This window comes from Maniola hyperantus, chromosome 2 (assembly GCF_902806685.2).
Source record: "Maniola hyperantus chromosome 2, iAphHyp1.2, whole genome shotgun sequence".
In the NCBI taxonomy this organism is placed as follows: domain Eukaryota; kingdom Metazoa; phylum Arthropoda; class Insecta; order Lepidoptera; family Nymphalidae; genus Maniola; species Maniola hyperantus.
The window spans coordinates 9,800,311-9,826,867 of NC_048537.1; the positions used below are offsets into that span (position 1 = coordinate 9,800,311).

The following is a 26,557-nucleotide window of genomic DNA, read 5'->3' on the forward strand; positions in this document are numbered from 1 at the left end:
ATGTAATCGCTTGGCAGAGCGGCCAAGTTGAGGTAACTTAATATGAAGTCATAGCATTGCCTTAAAAGGCAACATCGACTCAAATCGAGAAACAGAACAAATAATTATAAGTACCTATTGTTAGAGAGAGAGAGAGAGAGAGAGGGCCAGATCTCCGTTATTTTATAAAAGCTGAAAGTTTCTCTGCGTATGATCCCCAATACAGGGAGGAACGATCAGCCACTATGAAGTTTGGATCGGCTTTGGCAGATACAGGTAACAAATGTGTAAATAATCTTGCGTCCAAGTATATATAAAGTGTATTTTTGTTTCGAAATAGTATTACAAATCACGTGTTGCATTGCCAGACGCTTCATGGCAACCCCTTGCCAGATACCCTTAAACTTTAACTATTAAAGGGACAATTAGTACGTAGATTTAAGTCATAGAGTGTGTCCAGCAGGGTCTTCAGTGCATTCAGCTTTAATTATTTATATATCGGCTATTATATAGTTATAACTACTTAACAAATCGTTATCCCTCCTTTACCATCTGTTTAGCCTAAAGGCAAACTAATCAGTAAAGTCATTAACCTAAGGGCACAACTGTCTCAGCTTGTTCTTATAACAACAGTTTTCTATTTGACTGTTTAATACTTGCCTATTCACAGTTCAATAATCGTTTATTTACTTAATATTATTCAATGCGCTACTGTAGGTATTATATTATGTGGAGCATTTATTTAATGACGCATACAGTCTTGGAGTAATATTGTGAACACACGGTCGCTTCAATGTTTTACCTCAGAATTTTTTTTATATTCGCTCTCTTTAGCGTTCTAAGTAGTGCTGACGACCAATCACAATATGGTACCTACATATCGTATTAAAAGATATAGGTACATAGTTAGTAATAATTGAACTTTTCACGTGTTTTTGATTTTGTTTTGAATTATTTACAGAGGCCATTTTAATATCAAAGGTTCCCGACGAGAACGGTATACCATTACAAATTTCAGACAGTAATACATATTGGACGGATAGCCAGGTAAGTGAGCATTTATTTTTGTATATTTGACAATTGTTTTTCCCTCATATTAATTAGGTAAATATACACAAAGCTAGTGGTTAAGATTTCCGTTTCCTATCCATGTGGTCCTGGGTTCAATCTCGGGCACGCGCCTCTTACTTGAAGCTATGGGAAACATCGCGTCGTGAGGAAACTTGCATGCCTAAAAGTTCTCGATAATGTTTTCAACAGTTCGTGAAGTCTGCCAATCCGCTCTCCTCCACTAACACTGCACTCCGCTAACGTGATGGACTATGGCCTAAACCCTTCATATTCGGAGAGGAGGCTCGTGTTCAGTAGTGGGCTGACGATGGCTTCAAATGATTATGATGATGATGGTGATTGGTGATATTAATCTATAGTATATGAAAGGAAAAGCTGACTGACTGACTGACTGAATGACGCACAGCTAAAACTACTTGACGGATCGCGCTGAAATTTGGTATGCAGATGCAGATATTCTTGTATTAGAATCAGGCAATGACTTCTAATCAGGTAATCAGTAAACTTATTATAAATGCGAAAGTGTGTTGGTATGTTGATTTGTTGGTTTATTGGTTTGTTGGTTTGTTGGTTTGTTGGTCTGCCCTTCAATCACGTCGCAACGGTGCAACGGATTGACGTGATTTTTTGCATGGGTTTAGATAAAGACCTGGAGAGTGACATAGGCTACTTTTTATCCCGGAAAATCAAAGTTCCCACGGGATTTTTAAAAACCGAATTCAACGCGGACGAAGTCGCGGGCAACAGCTAGTAAAATATAAAAAATTATGAAAAGAGCCTCAATAGCTCAACCGGTAAAGGAGTGGACTAAAAACCAAAGGTCGACGGTTCAAGCCCGCCCGTTGCACGATTGTCATACCTACTCCTAGCACAAGCTTGACGCTTAGTTGGAGAGGAAAGGGGAATATTAGTCATTTAACATGGCTAATATTTAAAAAACCCGGCCAAGTGTGAGTCAGCCTCGCGCAACGAGGGTTCCGTAATATAGCCATATATTTTCGACATTTTGCACGATAATTCAAAAACTATGATGCATAAAAATAAATAAAAATCTGTTTTAGAATGTACAGGTGAAGACCTTTCATATGATACCCCATTTGATATAGTTATCTTACTTCGAAAATTGAAAATACTAATTATTAGTTTATGACCACAATTTAATTATTTTGTGCGATGTACCTAACCACAAATTCACGGTTTTCAGATTTTTCCCCAAATGTCAGCTGTAAGACCTACCTACCTGCCAAATTTCATGATTCTAGGTCAACGGGAAGTACCCTGTAGGTTTCTTGACAGACCGACAGACAGACAGACAGACAACAAAGTGATCCTATAAGGGTTCCGTTTTTCCTTTTGAGGTACAGAACCCTAAAAAAAATATTAGCACAGAATACTAACTATTAGATACTATGAAAGACCTATAAAATATGTGATTAAAAAAACTATGCTTTAAAATAAGTAAGTAAGATTTGAAAATAAAAATCAAGGACAGGTTTTTTAACTAATTAATTATTTATGAGTTTCAGTTTACTGCCCGTGATGGTGGAGTGGACGTGAAGGTTTTTTACGAGTGTCTATGTCCAGATTGTATAAAGCTCGATAAAGAACAATTTAGCACTGCTGTTCAAGAATTAAATCAATACGTGAATTTCCATACGTATCCTTACGGGAATGCAAGAGTAAGTCTATCTTTTTAAGTCGTTATGTCCAAACCGCAGGGTATCACTATCCGTTAATAACTTAACAAATAAGCAAAAATCTTCACCAACTTACCCTATTAATTCTATACACAACAATTCAATGAATTGTAGGTTTTAATTGATTTTCTGTTTCCCAGACTATTCATGAAAGCGGAGTGATCAAATTTGAATGTCAACACGGTCCACCTGAATGCTACGGGAATAAGCTACACGCGTGTGCTATAGACCACCTGAATAATATCACTGAAGCTGTCGTGTTCAATGCCTGCATGATGGGTGGAGAAGATGGTGGCTCTAATGATGCAGCTGCTGACAGGGTTAATAGAAATTTGTTACCTAGTTTTTTATCGGTGATATCTTTAATTTATCTAATATTACTAGTAGTACCGATGCAGTTAACAAATCTGAAACGAGATAGAGCGTTACTTTGAAGAGAATTTCTTAAGTTTTATAATCAAAAGCTGAACTCAGGAGGAGGAGTGCATAGTGAAAAATCAAAATTCTGTTTTACCAAGCCGGCTTCAGATTAGGAATTCAAGCAATTCCAGATTGTCCTTGAAACTCCGTTTGGCTTAGGACCAGGGGCGTAGCTACCGCCGTATCAGTAGTATCAATGATACGGGGCTTCCGGGCTACAGGGGTAATTTCGTTTGGCTTAGGACCATAAATAATAAAGTAATTCAGATTAGTCATTAAAAAAATACGAAAGTCAAAAAAGGAAACTTTTTCGGGTTAAGCGAGCGACAACACGTCTCAGATTACCCCGTGAGGCGTGACAGCACGTCGGTTATTGCGGTAGTCCCCCGTTTTGATACAGGACCCGGGCAAGCTACGCTACTGCTTTGGACTATTGTACATACCTGAGGATTACCTACATTAATACGAAAGTTCCAATAGCAAATTTTTGAATACTTGAGAATTTGTATGTAGCTTCACCCATTTTCGTTACTTATAATCAAATCATATTTTGATTTACAATATGTAATAGTGTTATACATTACTGAAGCAAATAAGTCACGACTCACGCCTGTAGTCGTCGCAACGCAGCATGTTACCTACATTTTCAGTCTTTTTATTTTAGTGTGCGGCTGAAGTGGGCATTGATACAACACCAATAAAAGCCTGTGCTAAAGGCGACAGAGGGACAGAACTTCTAGAATATTATGGAGAGGAGAGTAAGAAGGCGAATTTCTCATATGTTCCATACATCCTTATCAACGGCAAAGAGAACGACGGGAGTAACTTAATGAGGGATATTTGTGCAGAGTTCGCCGTTGCACCACCACCTTGCGTGGAGTATACTGGTTTGTTAGGAGTCTAACAAAAGATTTACATTGTTTTTATTACTTAATAAAACTAAAGAATTTGGAAATTTTTTATTAAGCCTTGCCTGGTGAAAAATCGAAATAAAAAACGCATCTTATCACGAATTGGGGTCATCGACTTTTGTTATTCAAAACTTATCATTATCTATAGATACATACACATTTGACTAAAAGTCATTATAGCTATCATAATATTACGCTCAAGAGCTTTGGTTCCGTAGTAATTATGGAAAGAAAACTTACCTATTCCATAGTCTTCTTATTCGCTACATAGGTGAACAAAAGGGGATAAATGATATAAAATCAAAGCATAACATTTAAAATCTATTAGTCAAATTATTGATAAAGGACGAATTGTTAATATTTCACATAACCTTTTTCAATACTTTTTACATCTCCAGATGTACTTATCTGAATATTACCTACAGATTATTTCCGCTGAAATATTTCCTTTTTCATACTAATATTATAAATGCGAAAGTGTGTCTGTCTGTCTGCTAGCTTTTCACGGCCTATCCGTTTAATCAATTTTGACGAAATCTAGTACAGAGATAGGTTGCCTTCCGTGGAAAAACTTAGGCTACTTTTTATTCCGGAGAATCAAAGAGCTTCAGTTTTTTAAAAACCTATATCCACGCAGTCGAAGTCGCGGGCATCATCTAGTTCTCTATAAAGCGTGGCACATGTTGTTTGTAAATCTAGAAATTCCCTTTTTAGTCTAGAATAGTCTAGAATAATTAAAAAATAAATTTGTCTCAAGAACCCTAAAAAAAATGTTGTAAGGAAGCACCTATCCAAGATAATACAGTCAAAATGTTAAGGTTACATAAACAATATTCGTATCTTTTTAATTAAATTACATTTCCGTCACTTACCTACTTATTGTTTTAAATTATATTGTCAATTTATGTGCTGCAAATATATGCCTAACTATTTAGTCATTTCGTGTTATGCGATATATTTTATTATTTGTTTCGGACTAAATACAAATGCTTCACCCAAAGGTACTCGTAAGTTTAGGAAATAAATTTTGCTTATTGTATCCAATGCTACGTTAAATATTAAATACAGTGTATTTTAGGGTATCGATCTGTAAAAAGGCAAGGACTGAAGGGACACAACCATTTTAATGTAAGTAAACTGAACGTTTTATTGGTTTATTAGAAAATCACTTATTTCCTTGACCTTGTCATTTTTCAAAATAGTAATTACTTTTAAAATATATTTCAGAATTTTAGTCAAAATAAAGTAGAATTAAAAGTATATTACGAATCGCTTTGTGTGCAAGTGTGGACTTCTTCACGAAACAGTTGGTACCAGCAGTGGAGGCTTTAGGATCTCTTAATATGAAAGTGATTATACTGATTCCTTACGGGAATGCGGAGGTAGGTAATAGGTATAACATGTTCTGTAACTTTGTAATCCGGAGAGATCCCATACCTACTCACTTTTCAAAATCCATACTAAGCTTGTCTGTATGTCTGTCTGATAGCTTTTTACGGTCCAACAGTTTAACCAATTTTGAGGCAGGACAGGACATAGACTACTTTTTATCCTGAAAAAAATTAAAGAGTCCCCACGGAATTAAAAAAAAAATCTAATAAAATGTAAACGATACTAAAAAATTATTACTTATTTCAGACAAAGAGTTTCCGGGATACGTACAGATTTTCGTGCCAACACGGTCCTAAAGAGTGTTACGGTAACAAATAATACGCCTGCGCCATTGATATTATAAAAAACAATACAAAAGTTGTATTCTACAATTCCTGTTTGATGAAATACTCTAAAAACAGCGAAGATTCCAGCGTCGGCTTCACCAGGAACAGGGTAAATATGCAACAACTACAAAAGACAACAACTAACATAAAAACTTTTACAAATGCAATTACCTGATCTGATTTTGAGAAAAGGATTAAAGGGTTTTATTTTTACCTTATTTATAATATGTTATTATGCCGTTGTTTCCTCGGAAACTGCTCTAACGATTTGGATGAAGTTTTGTATTTAGATTATCTTAAGTTTTAGGGTTTTTTCCAAGTTTATTTAAATAGGCGTCATCCCTGAGATTCCCACGAGGATTCAGGGTTTCCAATCGAATTGAAAGACAACGAGCGAAGCTTAGTCGCACCCAGGAACTTAATTTGATTGTCCCATGAATCCTGAAAGCCCGTGAACACCCCGTGAACGGCATACGGAACAACCATCCACATTGTTGTTTTACGCCATTCACAGGCTTTCCGGGCTGAAGTGCACTTATTAACATTGGATTATTACGGTAGTTTTACAGTATGCCAATATTTTTATCACTTTAAAGCCTGCAACAATCTATTCAATCAGACTTGAGGAACTTCGAAATGACAACTCCGCAGAAGATCAAACATCAAATTAATTCCGTAGTAGACTAAGAGCCCGCAAGGGCTAGGCCTTCGTTATTTCTCTGTGTACCTATTGTCCACGACATAGGGAGGAACGATCTGCGACTATGAAGTTTAGATCTTGGTGGCTTTGGGAAACTTTTAAACTTTAAGGGCGTCTGGCAGGAGGTAGCTACGACTCTGAAGTCTCTGGCAATGCATGACGTGATTTCTAATACTATTCCGTAGAAAATATTTAAAAAATAGACTTTATATTTTGACGTAAGATTTTTTACACCTTTGTTACCTTACCTGTTATCTCCCAAAGCCACTATGACCCGAACTTCATAGTCGCAGATCGTTCTTTCCTGTCTAATGGACAATGCATATAGAAATTTTCAGCATTTCTAAAATAACGAAGGTCTGTCACTCGCTGGCTCTCTCTACAACTTCAAACTAACTTCCTCAAGAGTTGAATAGCTCATAAATAATACAAAACGAGATATACGCAGAAAGTTAATATTATTACTGTTAATAACAACTTCCCGTGGAGTTATCGGCGGAACGAAACTATGTTGTCTAAACTTCGTGCTATTCTTATGAGTTTTGCAGCGATATTTTCCAGCCGCCGCGGGACGATATCCGGACTCCGGACAGTTGACACTGACGCAAATTCTGTTGTACGGAAAACTTTTACAAAAGGAAGCTTTCACAATTTTCTTGGTTGAAAACACTGACCTCTACTAACAAGTACGCTAGACTTGTGATTGCCGACCTGTTTTTGAAGCAATTTGATTTTCGCCATTTTGGCGCTGATAGCAGCAGTGAGTATTTGAGCGTACTCGGATACAAATTTTGGTGATGACTGATTAGACATCTGAAAACATAGTATCAATGCAAAGATCGACATAAAGTGTCAATTTTAATTCCCGGTAAGCTCGGTGGGGGGGTGCGTCGGGCGCGCATCGAATCGACACAAAAAATAACTGTCATTTTGTAAGCCACACCTTTTCTTCCAGCGTTACCTACGCTTGTTTATGTCCATCTCAGTGGTTGAGAAGGACGCCTTGAATTTCTGACCCGTCATTTTAGTTTTAACCACCTACAGCAAATCTTGTGGAGAGTGTCAGAAATGTTTGAAATTCTATTTTATTTCAGTGTGGATATAAATATAAGGTGCCAATTCGACGTGTTTGGAACTGTGCTCACAGCAGGCGTGGCACTAACCTTTTAAGGCATTTTGGTGAAGAAACGCTCAAGATGGATATTAAATATGTCCCGTACGTGCTACTGGGCGGCTCATCAGATATGCAGGACCAGGCGACAGTGTACTTGATGGCCACGATATGTCAGATGTTAGAATATCCACCGCCCGTCTGTGAAGCTTATACATACAGACGACGACCTTATAGAATTTTGCTTAGTACGGATCCATAGATTTAGCTACAAGCTTAATATACATGTAGATATTTTATTCATTTCAAATTTTCATTTCAAGGTATATACTTTAAAACTGAAATAATAATAAAAAAAAAAAATGGTTACGCATTCGACATAATTCATCATCATTATCATCCTCGTGATCATCCCATCCCCGGCCCACTACAAAGCACGGGTATCCTCTCAGAATGAGAAGGGCCATAGTCCTGTTGATGTATAGCCTAAGCCCTTCTCATACGAAAAATGCCATGACAATTGACAAGCTTAACCGGAATATGGAGGAATCGTGGTTTAAGCAACAACACTAAGAGCTGTGTGGTCCGTGCCTTAATATTCCATGTATTTATGTATGGAGTAGAAATATAAACGATCAAGGCGAGAGAAAGACAAAGGATAGACTCCTTCGAGGTGTGGTGCTGGAGACACATGTTGAGGATTCCTTGGGCCCAAGGGCATAAACGTGTCTATCCTGTCACAGCTAGGGATAAAAACGCGACTTTCCTATTATATTACATGTATGTATGTTGTCACATGTATGTTGAAGTGAATCTGGAAAGATTTAGCATTAAATTACGATCACATAAAAATATTAGAAAACAATAATTTTGATTAGGTTTTACTGAGCTGACTTTACCAAATTCAAGTTGTTCCGTTCGGAATAAAAAAATAAATATGAGTTCAAAAAAATACCAAGTGGTATTAGCTGTTTGTATTAGAATGGAATAAATCACATATAGATACCTACTTACGAGTAGGTACCTACACGTATTTTGTTCATTTTATTTTCATAGGAAAATAAAATGCACAATGCGGCAGTGAATCGGGGTACGACCCCGGGAGTATCTGAGGTACGAGTTTGCCAATCCGCACTTGGCCATGCAGCGTGGTGAACTACCGCCTATGCCCAAGACACTTCTCATTCTGTCTGAGGAGAGAACCGTTCTCAGTAGTGGGCTGGCGATGGGTTAAGATGATGATTCAGATGTACAGTAGAACAAAATATACCTACTTTTTTAGCTCCCAGGTGCCTCTATTTTCTTTAATGAAAGGAGCGTGCCAGACTTTTGACACTCTATGAAAAATTCAAGTAGGTACATCAGCGATGTTCCTTAGCTTACAGCGATGACGAGGTACCTTACACGTACATCCACAATTTATTGCAGTTTGAACAGAGCCTGAAGAATAAAGGTCCAAACCCATTCGCATTTCGCTGCGCTGCGCGACGCGACACGCCAAGAATAGTTTGTATGGGGCAAAGCGCACTTGAGCGACGTACTTCTCTATGCTGCGCGACGCGGCACGGCAAATATAGTTCATATGAGTTTGTATGGAGCAAGGCGCCGCTGCCGCGTCGCGTAAGTACATTTGGACCTTTTGGTTTGGCGATTCGAAAAGTAAAAACCGCGACAGCCGACAACCTCCTATGTATTATGCATGTCATTCATGAATCCGTGATTCGTTATAGACCATATCTCGAATGAACCAGTTCAAAGTTATGATTCATTTTTTTTCTACTAGTTTATGCCCGCGCCTTCGTCCGCGTGGACCACACAAATTTCAAACCCCTATTTCACCTAGTTGAATTTTCAAGGATATTTTGTTAGCGGATGTCGACGTCATAATAGAAAAAAAAGAAGAAAGAAAAACGTTTATTTTTGAAAGTTGTGCCATACATCACCAGTTATACCCAAGGGATTGGTTATCCCGCTGCCTCTAATACTTGAGCATTAAAGAAAAAATGCCTCAAGCAGACGAAGCGCTAAAAAGAAAAGAAGGAATAAACTTACGTCATGTTCTAATAGCTATCTGCATTCTGTATGCTTTTCGCCCCGATCCGTCCAGTAGTTTGAGCTGTGTGTTGGTAGATCAGTCAGTCAGTCAGCCAGTTAGTTACCTTTTCCTTTTATATATTTAGACTAGAAAAAATCATAAACAAACTTACAAAATTTTGATTGAATACCACTTTATATTCTCTACTCTTACTTTTTACACCGACTAGTTCATGTGCATATTGCTTGCTGCCGTTTTAGTTAAGATGAAGACTTGCTGACTTAGGATTTTCTACAATTAGGTGTACAAAATACCTGGCCTACTACAAAAGTGTTTTTGTTTTGTTACTTTGTCTTTCAATCATGCCGCAACGGGGCAACGGATCGACATGATTTTTTACATGAATATATAATATAAAAATGAATCAATAAATGTGTTGCTCATCGCAAATCTCGAGAACAGCTGAACCGATTTCGCTAATTCTTTTTTTATAATGAGGATAGTTCTTACGGAGAGAAAAATTTAATTTAACCTCTCCCTCAATTTTCTAAACTCCACCCGAGCGAAGCCGGGGCGGTTCAGCTAGTATATAGATAAAAACGTGAAGAGTAATATATAAGCTACTTCTTATCCCGGAAAATCAAAGAAATGCTTATAAATCAATGTGATTTAGATCATTACGATGTTTTCCTTCACCGTTAAAAAAATGATATTTAATTACTTAAAACGCACGTGGCTCTGAAAAATTAGAGGTGTTTGTCCAGAATCGAACCCTGGATCCCCGAATAGAAATCCGACGTCTTATTAATCGCCACCTATGAAGATGTTAAAATACATTGTGGTTATAACAAAACGGTAAAGTTATATATATTTGAGACTACATTTAAATAATTCAAATCTACACATTCAATAAATAATTTACACGAGAAGTTTCTCTGGTATGCAATCGTTATTTAACTTGACATTCCGTAAAAAGAAATAAAGATAATGAAAAAATCCTTAGCTATTTAATAAATATATACAAAATTCCACACAAAACGCGTCATTTAGTGCAATTAATATTTTGCACTAAATGACGCGTATTTCATCAATCAATACGCACTGGGAATGCTCGTAGTCGATTGCCAGCTCATTTCCATCCCATAAGAGATTCCATCGACGCTATTATAGAGCAGAGGGATTATTTAGGAGAAAATTTTATACCTAACTATTTACTTACTAATAGATCTAGGACTACAGCATCTATTTAGACCTATTTAGATCTATTTAGAGTAATCAATTTTAATAGAGCTAAGACATCACTATCCATAATAATAATAATCATTATAAATGCGAAAGTGTATTTGTTTGTTGGGTTTTCCTTCAATCACACCACAACGGTGCAATGGATCGATATAGTTTTTTCCAAGGTTAAAGTTGACCAGAGAATGATATAAGCTACTTTGTAGCCCAGAAAATTAAGAGTTCCACGGGATTGTTGAAAATCTATATATACATAATCGATTTTTATGCATTATAGTTTTGATTTATCGTGCAAAATGTCGAAAAAATACGACTGAAGTACGGAACCCTCGGTGCGCGAGCCTTACTTGCATTGTCCAGTTTTTTGGTTCGTTGGTTATTGGTTTGTCCTTCAATCACGCTGCAACGGAGCATCGCATTGACCCGTGGCTCCATCGCGGTAGAATGACAGCTACAATGTAACGATCGCAATCATCTCTGACTGGTTGATGCTCTCTTGAATTCAGCCAATCACGACGATTGCGATTTTAATAATTCTTGATGCAGTTTTCCCGCAATCGATATAGTTCAAGACCTGGAGAGTGACACAGGCTATTCTTTTATCCTTTAAAATCGAAGAGTTACTACGGGATTTTTGAAAATCTAAATCCATGCGGACGAAGTCGTGGGCATTAGCTGTTTCAATATATTTCTTTGACTAGATAGCTCTTAAAGCTTCGAAATAAGAGTTATCAATGTCGGATGCCCGAGGCTTTACAATACACGTTCAATTCAGTAGGAGAATAGCATATTGCAAGGGTTTTTTTTAAAATAATAAAGATTCATGAAGAGTTATGAAGTGGATAGTCATATTTTCAATTTGAGAGCTGAGTTAACCAGGAAGTAACAAAGGCTACTTTTTTAACCGACTTTAAAAAAAGGAGGAGTTGTGTTTTGCTACCTATAAACACCGAAATCTCCAAGATTTCTGAACCGATTTGAGTTAATTTTGTTTTAATCGATAAAGAAACTTTGCGACATTATACCATAAATTTGGATTCCAACTCCTGAATCCTGAATGCTGTACGGGACCTGACCACAAAAATTGATGGGATTTAGAAACTGTCGGTTACAAATTGATATTGGAGGTACCTACCTACCAAATAAAGACTTTTTGAACTCGAAGACCCAACTCTTCAGCCCTGATGCTGTAAGGAATTGCATTCTTAAATCGTGGTGATCCCACGAGAATTATTAATGAATTATGCATTTAAATGTTTTTACGAACTTTGGTACTGAGATATCTTGCATCTCGGGGACGGGCTATACCGATATTTGTTGTCCTGGCAAATCAAAAGTTTCTAAAAAACCTACACCCACGCGGGCCAAGCCGCAGGCATCAGCTAGTAAATAATAATAATTATTATTATAGGTATTATTGTTAAAGATTAATTAATAATTTTGTCAGTTTTTCGAATATATTTCAAATTGTCAGTCCTAGTTTTGATACTAGAAGCTAGATAGGCCGTGGTACACTAATACTCTGAGTCAAGTTCTAAAATATTGTTGTTGTCCCTGTGCAATTGTCTTCCTAAGTAGATTTGCTCTTACAACAACAGTTTTCTTTTTGATTGTTTAATCCATTAATCCTTGCCAATTCACAATTCAATAATCGTTTATATACTTAATATTATTGAATGCGCTAGTGTAGGTTCTATATATTATGTGTACATAATAGTTATATAGTATTAGTTTAATATTATATATTTAACGACGCATTATTTAGTTTATTACAGTCTTGGAGTAAAATTGTAAACACACGGTCGCTTCCATGTTCGACCTCCTAAATATTACATTAGCTATCTTTAGCTTTCTAAGCAGCGCTGATGACCAATATAGTATATATCGTATTTGAACATAATAGTTAAGTAATTTAACTTATTATGCGTGTTTAATTTTGTTTTTAATTATTTACAGAGGTCATTACAATATCAAAGGTTCTCGACGAGACTGGTACTGATATACCGATACCAGAACTAGACAGTAACACATATTGGATGAACAACCAGGTAAGTAAGCAATCATTTTTGTATATATTTGGTTTGATATTTTTTTTGCTGATCATAATTATGTAAATATTGACTCAGCGACTACCATCTTAAGAAACTATCGCTTAGCTGTTGAATCAATTCCTTTTTTAACCGACTTCTCTTAATTGACTTCTTGAGACGGCACGTATTGTGAGGAGGTTCCTTACTCTGGAGCTCTGACTACTGGCAGCTTGGGCACCCCACTGCTAATAGGATCTATTTTAATCATATTTTATTTGTTTTTGTTATTTCTGTTATTTTATATTTTGTTTTTTCTTTTATTTTTTGTTGTTTCTTTCATTTTTGTAAACATATTTAAAACATATGATACGAATGAAATTTGTAAATGAATGAGAGAAAATGTAAATCACTACCCATATTATAAATGCGAAAGTGTTTTTGATGTTGGTTTGTCATTCAATCACGTCGCAACGGAGCAACGGATCGACGTGACTTTTTGCATGGGTACAATTAAAGACCTGGAGAGTAAAATAAGCTACTTTTATCCCGGAAAATCAAAGTGTTCCCACGGGATTTTTGAAAAACGTAATTCCACGCGGGCATCAGCTAGTTTGAAGATAAAAATCAAATGAGGACTGTTTTTTTAACTAATTAATTATTTATTAGGTTCAGATTACCGCCTATGAGGGTAAAGAAGTGGACGTGAAGCTTTACTACGAGTGTTTCTGTATGTACTGTGTGGATTTCGATAAAAATCAATTTAGTCCTGCTGTTCAAAAGTTAAGTCAATACGTGAATTTCCATACGTATCCTTACGGGAATGCAAGAGTAAGTGTATCTATTTATCTAGTTATGTCCAACCCGCAGGTTATCACTATCAAAGTACGAATATAACTTTACCTTATGAACCAGCAAAAGTTTCAATTAATAAATCAATTAGGATATACCTAAACATTAACAGTTAATATCACTACCCATATTATACATGGGAAAGTGTGTTTGTTTGATGGTTTGTTGGTTTGTCCTCCAATCACGTCACAACCACGGTAATATAATATTACCGTGTCACAACGGAGCAACAGATTGGCGTGCTTTTTTGCATCGGTATAGTTTAAGACCTGGAGAATGGACATGAAAAGCGCCTCCCTGCGTGGTGCTTAGTTTTATACCGATCACTAGCACCCCAGCGTCCCTGGAAACAGTCATTACACAAACAGATAAGTAGGCTGACTAATCTTTTCACCACGATGGCTACCTTTAAGAGTAAGCTATCGCAGTTGCGGCTTTTTGGACCCGTGTTTGAGGTGACCGTCGACTCGAGAAGAAGACCTGGAGATTGATATAGGCTACTTTTTATCTCGGAAAAGCAACGAGTTCCTACGGGATTTTTAAAACCCTAAATCCACGCGTACGAAGACGCTACCACCAGCTGGTTTAAAATAATTTAAAAATACCTCTATCCATTTACTCTATTTACTCACACATTTTCTCTTCCCCAGACTATCCGTAAAAATGATGTGATTGAATTTGAATGTCAACACGGTCCACCAGAATGCTACGGGAATAAGCTTCACGCGTGTGCTATAGACTACCTGAAGAATATCACCGCAGCTGTCATGTTCAATTCCTGCGTGATGCCTTGGTCTAGTGATGCAGATGTTGACAGGGTTAATTGAAACTTGTTACTAAATCTTTTTATCGATGATAGCTTTTTATCCTCAACAATAACATCACTAGTAGTAGGTATTACCGATACAGTAAAAGTTACAAATCCGTTACTTTGAAGAGAATTTCGTACGTTTTATAATCCAAAGTCGAACACACTCAACGCATAATTCAGGAGTGCATACTGCATAGTGAAAAGTCAAAACTCCATTCTACCGGCTTTGGATTTGGAATTAAGGCACCTCAAGTCACGCCTGTAATAGTAGGTACATTGTGATACGGTGGCGGTAGATAAGTTGTTAAAAAAACGAGCTGACATTTGCAAGCCCAAGTTGCAGGCGAGGGTTTACCATCGTCAGGATTCATAAATTTGTAACGCCTGTGTATCATACAACGTTTTTCAATACAGTTGTGAGAAAACAGGTAAATAAACTGGAGTTCTAAAAAACCAAAAGTACATTTTGTGCAATTTCTACCTCATTGAAAAGATCGAGAGGAGTTAATTTCATTTTCGAGCCTCAATAGCTCAACGGTTAAAGGAGCGGACTGAAAACCGAAAGGTCGCCGGTTGAAACCCCGCCCGTTGCACTATTGTCGTACCTACTCCTAGCACAAGCTTATCGCTTAGTAGAAGGGGAAGTACATTTTTGAGTATGTTAATTTAAGTCTTTTTATTTTAGTGTGCAACTGAATTTGGTATTGATTCAACGCCAATAAAAGCCTGTGCTAAAGGCGACAGAGGGACAGATCTTCTAGAATATTATGGAGAGGAGAGTAAGAAGGCGAATTTCTCATATGTACCATACATCCTAATAAACGGCAAAGAGTACGATGGGGATAATTTTATGAGGGATGTTTGCGCAGCGTTCGCTGTTGCACCACCACCTTGCAAGGAGTAGTTATCCTGCTTTGTTAAGCGTCTAAACAGAAGATTGACATTATTTTTCATAATAAAATGAAATTAATAATTTGCAAGTCTATTATTAAGCCTAGTGAAAAAGCCAGCTAGAAAACGCATTTTATCTCAAATTGGGAACATAACTTGGGTTTTTGCAAATTATTATCATTATTTGTATACGTTTGAATAGCCGTCATAACTCATAGCCATATTATAAGCTCACGAGCTTTGGTTCTGTAGTAATTTCAGAAGAACTTGTTTCACATTCTTCGTATTTGATACGAGTCAGAGGGATAATAATTGAAGCTCATAGTTCTTATTGGCAATGATAAATCTAAATTTTGTATCAAAGCATAATATTTGAAATCAATTAGATAATCAAAAATTTGTTAAAAAGGGCTGTTGTATCACTTGTTAATTCAATTTTAATTGTTTCCAAGTATGCCGAATTGTAACTAGCAAATACTTCTCATTATCTTTTTCTATTCTTTTGACATCTTGGCCACATGTACTTAGAAACTTGGTCTCAGAATTGTGTATAAATTATTTCCAACGAAATATTTCCTCCAAATTTCATGTTTCTTGGTCACGGGACGGGAAGTACCCTATAGGGTTGGATTCTCTTCTCTTGACAGACACGACAAGAAGACAGACAGACAGGCAACAAAGTGATCCTTTTTCCTTTTGAGGTACGGAACCCTAAAAAAAACAAATATATTATTATTAACAATTATTATAAACAAATGTAACAAAATATATATTATGTGACTGGGAAACCCAAAATAATTGCTATAATAAAGCGCATATCTAAGATGATAAGGTCAAAATGTTATACACGAGTAATGAGTATTCACAATAATATTTGTATATTTTGATTCAGTTACATTTCAGTCGTCTACCTACCAATCGTTTTACTGTCGATCGTGTGCTGCAAATAATGTTTAAATATACATTCATTTCATTTTTTGTGGTATTATTATTATTTATTTGTTTTACTACTATACTAGTATTCAAAAGTAAGTTCAGAAAATACATTTTGTGAATTGTAATCCAATGCAAGAATGTTAAAAATTAATTACAGTGTATTTTAGGTATCAATCTGCAAAGACAAGTAGTATTGAACGTATATTATGAATCGCTTTGTCCAGCAAGTGAGAGGTTCTACACGACACAGTTACTACCAACAGTGAAGGCTTTAGGATCTCTTGATAATATGAAAGTGATAACGTTTCCTTACGGGAATGCATGGGTAATGAACTGAACAATAATGCATAAAATATTTTTTATTTATTTTAACAGGGTTTTTATCGTATCCTGTGAAGTAGGTTAAGCTAATTAGCAATTAATGAAATCAAATTTTATATACATACTTAATTGTAAATATTCTACCTAAATAGCTAACTTAAATATTTCATATACTTATTACCTAATCTATCGTTAACACTTTTTATTTATAAGTTATATATAGAATTTTGTTGTTTTACGCCGCCCGTTCACAGCTTTTATTAGGATTTTTATTCCACGGGAACGAAGTCGCAGGTATCATCTATTTAGTAGAGACAGCTTAAATCCCATATTCCTACGAATATAGGCTTTTATCCCTGAATACCGAAGAGTATAGGGGATTTAAAAAAATGTCTAAGGTTAATCGTTAATATAATTTAAGAATCGAAAAATCGCCATCCACTTACCCTATTAATTCTATACATATTTTCTCTACCTAGACTACCCATAAAGACGGTGTGATCGAATTTGAATGTCAACACGGTCCATCAGAATGCTACGGGAATAAGCTGCACGCGTGTGCTATAGACCACCTGAACAATATCACCGAAGCTGTCATGTTCAATTCCTGCACGATGAGTGAAGGATATGATTTTGATGCAGCTGCTGACAAGGTAAACAAAAACTTGTTATTATAATCTTTTTATCGGTGATAATTTGATCCTTTACAACGAAATACTATGCCGTTTAAACTTAAAGATTCAAAAGTCAAAGGAGATACTGCTGTTACTTTAAACAGAATTTTGTATGTGGCTGTGTTATAATCTTCCGAGAGAAGACCCGTGCTCAATAGTGAACCAGCAATTGGTTGGTGATGATAATGATCATCTAAAGCTGAAGACACTTCCAGCTTTGAACTAGGAATTTAGGTACTTCTAGATAGTCCTAAAAACTCGTTAGACAGAAGCCGATATCTGAGGATTGCCTAAGCCAATCGCGATGTGCTTGCATATCGGCTTGGACTATGTAACATACGAGTATGTATATTTACTTCATTTCAGCTTTTACTGGCTCTTTAATGGATCTATATTCTATCTGCTACATCAATTTCACCTTCAGCAGAGTTAGCAAGGGCGGAGATACTTTCTCCCCAAGGAAAGTATAAGTTTATTCCGTCTCACAGTTTTATCCACTCTTCGAGCATGGGCGCACGGGATAAATTATCCACAATAGATGAAACGGGAGAACAATTTGTCGGTTAATTAGTTTGGGACGAGTAAAGAACATTATATCTAATAGGATAAGACGTCATAGGATTAATACGGAATAACCCGTCGGTTTTCAGGTTTTTCCTTTACCTACTTGTGTTACTTATAAAATAAATTATGGCACAAGTAAGTTGTACTGGTCTTAGTAATAAGTATAGATTTTTATCCATACTTATATTATAAATCCGAAAGTGTGTCTGTCTGTGTTATGAACTGCAGAAGTTTCTTAAAAAACTTAATACGAAAGTTCGGGTAGCAAATATCTATTGGATTATAGGACTTGATGTAAGTTTATCCGTCGTTATAATCAATTCATATCATTTTGATTTATAATATTTGTTAGACAGATGTATGTATATTATATACATATTTATGATAATGACTACTAAAACGAATAAATCTAAAAATACTAAACAAACTATTGATGTTTGAACATATTTTTTGATTATGTAATCTGTACCTGTAAGCCTTCTTAAATCTTAATCAGTTTTTTTATTTTAGTGTGCAGCTGAATTGGGTATTGATTCAACGCCAATAATAGCCTGTGCTAAAGGCGACAGAGGGACAAAACTTCTAGAATATTATGGAGAGGAGAGTAAGAAGGCGGATTTCTCATTCGTGCCATACATCCTTCTAAATGGCAAAAGAGCATACAGGAGTAACTTTACTAGGGATATTTGCGCAAAGTTCGCCGTGGCACCACCGCCTTGCTTGGATCCTGTTTTTTTAGACATCTAAATTTTAACAAAAGATTGGTGCCGATTCTGTTGTCTTTCTCTAACCTAAATTTAGAGTATCTGCATCTTTTTCTTTCTAATATTGCTGGAACATGACGGAATATGAATTTTACATTTAGACTCTAAATTTTAGTGCACGCTAATAATCAGTCAGTGGCAGGCAGGTGGCACACTACAAATTTAAACTATAGGCTCGCGACTGGCAGCTAAAGTCACGAGGTTTGACAGTTCTAAATTAAATTTAGAATAGTCAGACTGTGTCTGTTTATACATTAGTAAGAAGAGGATGCGAATCAGTATACCATTGATTTTATTTTTCTTAATGAAATGAAAAGAAAGAATTTGGTACCAGTTATTAGGGTTCCGTACCTGAAAAGGAAAAAAATCCCCTTATAGGATCACTTCGTTGTCAGTCTGTCTGTCTGCCCGTCTGTCGTGTCTGTCAATAAAACCTATAGGGTACTTCCTATTGACCTAGAATCATGACATTTGGCAGGTAGGTAGGTCTTATAGCACAAGTAAAGGAATACTTATATCCGAAAACCGTGAATTTGTGGTTGCATCACAAAAATAATTAAAATGTGTTCATCATCATGATCAACCCATTGCCAGCTCACTACAGAGCACGGGTCTCCTCTCAGAGTGAGAAGGGTTTTGGCCATAGTCTACCACGTTGGGCAAGTACGGATTGGTAGACTTCACACACCTTTGAGGACATTATGGAGAACTCTCGGCATGCAGGTTTCCTCACGATGTTTTTCTTCACCGTTCTTTAACGATAGCAAGTGATAATATCGATTCGACCGATCGAAATGAAAATGCTCTTTTTGAAATAATATGTAGGTACGGTGTTTCTGACAAGCTGGTTAAAAAATTACCAGGTTTCCGAGCCCTGCTTTTTATTGCGTTTGAAGTGATTTTGAAATGGCAAAATAAATAGGTACCTACTTTCAAGTTTCAAATTAGGTAAGTACCAAAACTCACCACTGCGTGTCATACATTACTGACACTACATTTACATTTACATAATATCTACTAATGAATAGTGGGTGTTTGTTTAGCTGTTTCAATAACAACTATGTTTGAATGGTTTATTACTGTTAGTGAGTATTATGAGTATTATAGGTGTATGAATTAGTTTACTTATGGTCTTTATAAAAAAAATATATAAAAAAACCGACTTCCAAAACCACTACAAAGTAAAAATAACTTTTGTTTCTACACGTGTATGTATCCGAAGTTCAATGGTGTAGTCTATGCTTGACACCAAAAATAATATTGCATCATCCGCACTTCCCGAATCACTATAGTTTAGGATTGCTGTACCATACATCATTAGGGTTGAGGAGTTGGGACTTGGAGTCCAAGCATGAAGTCGTTGATTGGTACCTACAACATTAATTCAATATGAACACTTCCTGAATCTTGATAACTTAGGTGGGCAGTAACCCTGCAGTATCAGGATTGAGGAGTTGGATCCAGAATTTTTTATGGGACCACCACGGAAATAATCCTCTGTTGATCAAAAAAATTTGCAAATCGGTCCAGAAACCTCGAAAAAATCGACGAACATACATTAAAAAAACGGGCCGAATTGAGAACCACCTCTTTTTTGGAAGTTGGTTAAAACTCGTCTCAAAGTCTAATCCTACGAGAGAATGGGTATAGTGAATTTTTTTGCATAATATGGGGTGAAATAAACAAGCAATAAAAAACCACGTTAGGGAAATCTGGAAATTGCGTAGAGAATATTCCGTTGGAAACAGCTTACCTCCACCAACATACGTAATAGATGTATTATAAGTATGTATAAGTATGTTTTTAAAATAACTGGAATAGGGATTATAATAATTATGATAAAGTAAGTCACCTTTGACTTTATATTCCACGATAAGTAGGTAGGTAGGTATATAGTTAACACTGATAAGCTAAGTTAGGGTTGCCATGTGTAAAATCATTTAGGATAAGGAGCTCGAAAATGCCGAATTTTCGTGAGTAAAACTTTTCTAATTTATTTATTTATTTATACAAAGCAACCTCAATAGTTGGTAACAACTAACAACCTCGTTTAAAAAGTAAACCTTCTTCAAAGACCGCGAATGGACGGAATTTGAAACCCGGACAGTTCGCATAACTCTGCCTGGAAGCTCGCCGGACCCGGATCCTCTCCAAACTAGGACAAATCCGTGGAAACCCAGACGGATGGCATCCCTAAGCTAAGTTGACGTTGTTGGCACTCGATTATGGTATTAGGTACTTTCCCGCCATGATTTTTATTCATCATAATCATGATCAACCCATTGCCGGCCCACTACTGAGCACGGGTCTCCCCTCAGAATGATAAGGGTTTAGGCCATAGTTTGCCACGCTGCCCAATGCAGATTGGCAGACTTCACACACCTTTGAGAACATGGAGAACTCTCAGGCATGCAGGTTTCCTCACGGTGTTTTCCTTCACCGTTAAAGCAAGTGATAGGTATATTTTAATTGCTTAAACGCACATGACTTTGTAAGATTAGAGGTGCGTGCCCGGGATCAGACCCCCGACCTTCCGAAAAGAAGATGGCTATCACTGCGCCGATTTTTAATATGGTATTAAAAGGAGATTGCCCATTTTCTTAGGAGCTTTGGGCCCCCCCTAATATAATTGTTATGTCACCATGGTTTTAATTTTATTGTGTAAACAAATAATTACCTTTTTATATTCTGCAAACGATTTTCATTTATTCACCCTGGTTATAAAGAAATCTTATTTTTTATGTTGCTGATATTAAGGTTATATTTATATATATTATATATATATTAATACTTCTTCAAAATAAATGGATGTTTACGGTTTTAACAGTAATTGTGGATATTTTCAATAATAGAGTGAAAGAAAAGTCGTAATAAAACATAATCGTAAAAATAACACATTTTTGTATAATTTATGTTAAGTTTTGACACGACGCCACAAAAGAGGGCCCGTTCACGGGCGATCTCCTTTAGTGTGAAGTTTGTTAAACACACATAATAATTCAATGGAAATGCATGGGACAAATCTTAAAATTTTGTTTGCGATCATATTTCAACTGCCCTGCGGATTTGTCATCCCTAAAATGATTTTAAATCTATCGTTAAAATTTCCTAAAACCGATAACTCCCGTTCGACGTCCCACATTATTAAGGCAGATGTAAAAATAATTAAACTCAATAAATAAAGTATGCCACCGGTTCTTTCGCCCTCATTTTATAAATGTCAAATGAGAGTTTCACAATAATTGCCGGCGGAACTTTGGTAGGCGTTTAATTTTACTGAAATGTACCAAAAACCAACTACCAAACCAATGCAAGTGTGTTGATTACTCGTTGTTTATCTCTCACTCATTAACTATTATAATATATTAATTTTGAATCTTCAAAGTGTTAAAAAGACAAAAGAGTTTACGATTTTGAAAAAACTCAAATAGGTAAGTATTTTAATAATGATAAGGATATGGTCCTGATTAGGTAAATATTTAAACAAAATTGTAAATTGTAATGTGTCATACTGTAAAATGTTGACTTTTGTCAATCTGAATTGTTCAAATAACTTTGTAAAGGGCCAATGTCCAGCTGAGTAGGTACCGATGAATCACGAGACAAACATTTAAAATATGTATCAGGTTGGTAGGACCTTTTCAATTATTCATTCCTTGTGAATAACTATCGTAATTGTGTTACTGTGTTAGTTAGATACAGATAGGTATCATTATTAGTTACTTATACCTAATTTAATAACACTAATGGTGACAGTCGACATAATATTGACCCAGTGTTATCACAGGATATACGTATAGGTACACCACATGATTATTACCTATAGGTATTGCTTCACCACGTAAATTCCAAAATCTGCGGTGGATAGAATATATGTAGAGACTAGAGACGATGACAATTAATAGAGATGGTAATTCGATTAGAATGATGATAAATGAACACCACTAGATAGTCCACAACAAAAAAGGCTTCAAGGAAGACCCAAACAAACTTGATAGATTTACGGATAAAAGGAAAATTAACATCGTAGAATTGCAAAGAACTCAAGAACTAAATAGAGGAAAATCGTAGAAGAGACCTAGACCCATAAAAGATTGAAGCGATGAAGGCATTAACTCTCGTTTCTATCTAGTTAAGTTCTCAAAATATAATTAGTAGGTAAAGACTTTTCTACGATGGGAAAGTTTAGCTATGTACGTATGTTTGTCGGTTCAACTGTTCCCTCATTATTATCAAAGTAGGTACTCATTTGAGAAGTCAGTTGGTTTCATGTTCGACAAATCTAGTAGATATTCTTTTTAAGAATATCGCTCAAAAATTTAAAATTTACTAACATAAAAACAACGTGTTAAACAGTTTTATAATCTTTCTAGACAGTTGTAGTTATCTTCAATGTCAAGCACCCCAAGGTCCAATTATTTTAGCGGACGCAGACAGGCGAGTACATTGCATAATGTACACCTCGGAACTCTGAAGGTGCAGGAGAAAGTTTGTGAGCTTAATTGTTACTTAATGAATTGCTACAATCTGCTTAAACGTTTATTAACATTTTATTTTAATGAGAAAAGTTTTAAATTTTTTTCACAAATCCTCTATGTACCTACCTACTGCAGGCACAGCTGACAGCAGAATATCACACTAATAGCATAAAGGCGAAAGTTTGCGTGTAGGTATGTGTGTGTATGTTTGTTGCTCTTTACGCAAAAACTACTGGACGGATTTGGCTGAAACTAAGAATCGTGATAGGTTATATATAGCCTGGATTAAATTTTAATCCCGGAAAATCAAAGAGTTCCCACGGGATTAAAAAACCTATATCCATGCGAAGGAAATTCTGGGAATTAGGTAGTAACTAAAATAATTAATTAGCTGGCGTAGAACATTTTTTTTGTTATATTACATAAAGGATGCAGCGTTGCATAATTTACAACAAGGAATTAGTGATCGTTTTTCAATTTTCTCTGCTGATTTTAAACTATAAAATAGAATAGGAGACATTAATTAATAGTAGGTAGCCGTTTACCACCGGCAAAGCTGTAGGTAGTAGGTACCTACTTAACACCAAGGAATAAGGTAGAATTTCATGATTTCATGGCAATAGAGTCCATTAACGTAACTTAGGTATAACTAATTACCACTTTTTTTAAATAACGTCATTCCTTTACCTAGTTGCGTGCGTAATTTCCCTTGAAAGTACAAGTACAACCGGTAAAACCGACAGTGAATCAAATGTATCATGTAGCCTTTAAAACAAGCCATGTCGCTAGCATTATGTTATTTTCCGAATGGTGCACTGTACACTTGGATATTTGATACCACCATATTATGCATTTCCGCAACGTATGCTATGTCATGCGGATGCACTCACAATTTTAGTATGGGCTTTGACGGCTCTTGCGTATTAATTAAAACGATAACACGGAAAAAACTGTTTGTAAGTATGAAACGCGAATAAAAATGAAACTTTTTAGTGCACGAAAAAGATTGAAAATATTTTTCATTTGGGGAATTGGTCCAGTTAGCTGACAAAAATTGAGAGAGAGAAAACTTTGTTTTGAATTACATAGTATTTAGTGTAGTTATTTGCTTGGATAGTAATGTGGTAGACAATATGCAAGAGATTACCTATAGAAGCTAAAATTTGTACTTTTGAAGTAAGTAAACAGATTTCCATGAAACTTTTCACGTGCTGTCAAAGTTGAATTGCAAAAGAAGTAGGAAAAGCCGTCTGTCAATAGGCAGTGGTCTAGACTGTTAGTAAAAGTGAAAATTGGCAAGCCGCTACAAAACATTTTATGCCCTAGTGATAGTGTTTGAGTTTAGAGTGATGGATGAACATGACTAACAGCCGTACTCATAGTCGCTTAGTAGTTATACTTAAGCTTAGTTAAAATGAGACAGCTATATCTCTCTCATAAATCTGTCTCGTTTTAACTCAATCTTAAGTAACGATTAGCGACTCTGAGTATGGCGGTTAGTCGCATAGCTAAGGTTAGTAGTAGAATAACAAGGGTCATGTCAGTGTGACTTGATGGGAGAAAAATTTCGGTGAGCTCCCAACGAGTAACACTGTGACACGATTGAGTGACTCGTTGGGAACCCATCTTTGGCACGAATTTGTAAAACTTCTTGTAGATATGTGCAATGTACTTACATACTTTTGTACAGACTACGCGGCAGAAAGTAATGTACATCGGCCTTTCGAATGTCATTTCTGATTTGTAGAGCGTTGTCTCTGTCACTCATAGGTATTTTTATGACGTTTTGTCGGTCTCAACGATAGAGACGATGCTCTACAAATCTGCTATCTCCTTCTAAAGGTCGATGTACATTAGTTTCTATCGCGTACTGTAATACTTGTTGTTCGTATATGAATGACTAGGTAGTAGGTACCTACTTATCTAATAAAATCAGCGCGTATTGTTCCATGAAACGATAGTATCTCATTCAGTGGCTAGTTCACAACATAATAGCATTACGAGGAAACCTTGGCAAGCTACCTATACCTACTCATACTATAGAGTATAGACATTCAACACCGCTACCGTGAAACTCTGCAAGTGGCATGTACTAAACCTCATATCAATCAATATATATATATTATATATACTATATACTATATACTTATAATAAAACTGTAACAGGTCAAATTCTGTACATTGAAGATATTTTGAAATTTTTTTTTCGAGGGCACTCTATAATCGATACTGAACCCAAAACTGTAATTTTTTTCATTTTTGTCTGTCTGTCTATCTGTCTGTCTGTCTGTCTGTCTGTATCACGGCCGCGCATCACACTGAAACTACTGAATGGATTCCAATGAAACTTGGTACGATTTGAGGTTATACTATGAGGAAGAATATAGGATACTTTTTATATATATATCATCATCAATCAATACTTATATCAATACTTATAATAAAACTGTAACAGGTCAAATTCTGTACATTGAAGATATTTTGAAAATTTTTTTTCGAGGGCACTCTATAATCGATACTGAACCCAAAACTGTAATTTTTTTCATTTTTGTCTGTCTGTCTGTCTATCTGTCTGTCTGTCTGTCTGTCTGTCTGTCTGTATCACGGCCGCGCATCACGCTGAAACTACTGAATGGATTCCAATGAAACTTGGTACGATTTGAGGTTATACTATGAGGAAGAATATAGGATACTTTTTAACCTGAAATTCAGCATGGTTCCCGTAGGAGAGGGGATGAAAGTTAAAATGTATACGGAGTTGTAATTCATTAACGCTTAGTCCGATTTCATTCATTCTTTTTTTGTTAGAAAGGGGATATTTTAAAAATTGTTCCGTAAATATTTCAAGGTCATCGGTTTTTAACCGACTGTCAAAAAGGAGGTGGTTCTTTTTTCTACATCGATTTTTTCGAGGTTTCTGGACCGATTTGCAATTTTTTTTTTTAAATCAACAAAAAAGTTTTCTTGGTGGTCACATAAAAAATTCTGGATTCAACTCCTTAATCCTGATGCTGCAGGGTTACTGCCCGCCTGAGTTATCAAGATTCAGAAAGTGTTCATAGTGAATTCATATTGTAGGTACCAAGCAACGACTTTATTCTCAGACTTCAAGTCTCAACTCCTCAACCCTGATGATGTAGGGTACAGCACTCCTAAACTATAATGTTTCAGGAACTGCGGATGATGCAAAATTATTTTAGGTACCAAGCATAGGCTACATCATTGAACTTCGGATCCTAACTCCTCAATCCTGATGCTGCAAAGTACTGAAGTCCTAAATCGTGGGGATTTTACAATTTCTGATAGTGAATTGATATTTAAAAAAAAAAAAAAAAAATGTGAATCGACTGTTAGG

General features: G+C 36.0%; 1 protein-coding gene across 1 annotated transcript; it reads left to right on the forward strand.

Annotated features, from left to right (window-relative positions):
* Nucleotides 1-692: 692 nt before the first annotated feature.
* Nucleotides 693-21,419, forward strand: LOC117989896 (uncharacterized). Its single transcript, XM_069505004.1, has 15 exons — nucleotides 693-848; nucleotides 941-1,026; nucleotides 2,571-2,729; nucleotides 2,888-3,067; nucleotides 3,832-4,054; nucleotides 12,675-12,761; nucleotides 12,841-12,932; nucleotides 13,581-13,742; nucleotides 14,414-14,581; nucleotides 15,260-15,474; nucleotides 15,875-15,881; nucleotides 16,358-16,493; nucleotides 16,569-16,726; nucleotides 17,202-17,375; nucleotides 18,471-21,419. The coding sequence occupies exons 1-15, from the start codon at nucleotides 773-775 to the stop codon at nucleotides 18,705-18,707; spliced, it is 2,160 nt and encodes a 719-aa protein (XP_069361105.1). The 5' UTR covers nucleotides 693-772; the 3' UTR covers nucleotides 18,708-21,419.
* Nucleotides 21,420-26,557: the final 5,138 nt, after the last annotated feature.

Excerpts from the sequence above, each read along its gene's own strand:
- LOC117989896 (XM_069505004.1), top strand. The coding sequence starts at position 773 with ATGTTTTACCTCAGAATTTTTTTTATATTCGCTCTCTTTAGCGTTCTA. Across the intron at positions 4,055-12,674 it reads ACCTTGCGTGGAGTATACTG|GTAAACACACGGTCGCTTCC; the intron begins GTTTGTTAGGAG and ends TGGAGTAAAATT. Across the intron at positions 16,494-16,568 it reads TACTATACTAGTATTCAAAA|GTATCAATCTGCAAAGACAA; the intron begins GTAAGTTCAGAA and ends AGTGTATTTTAG.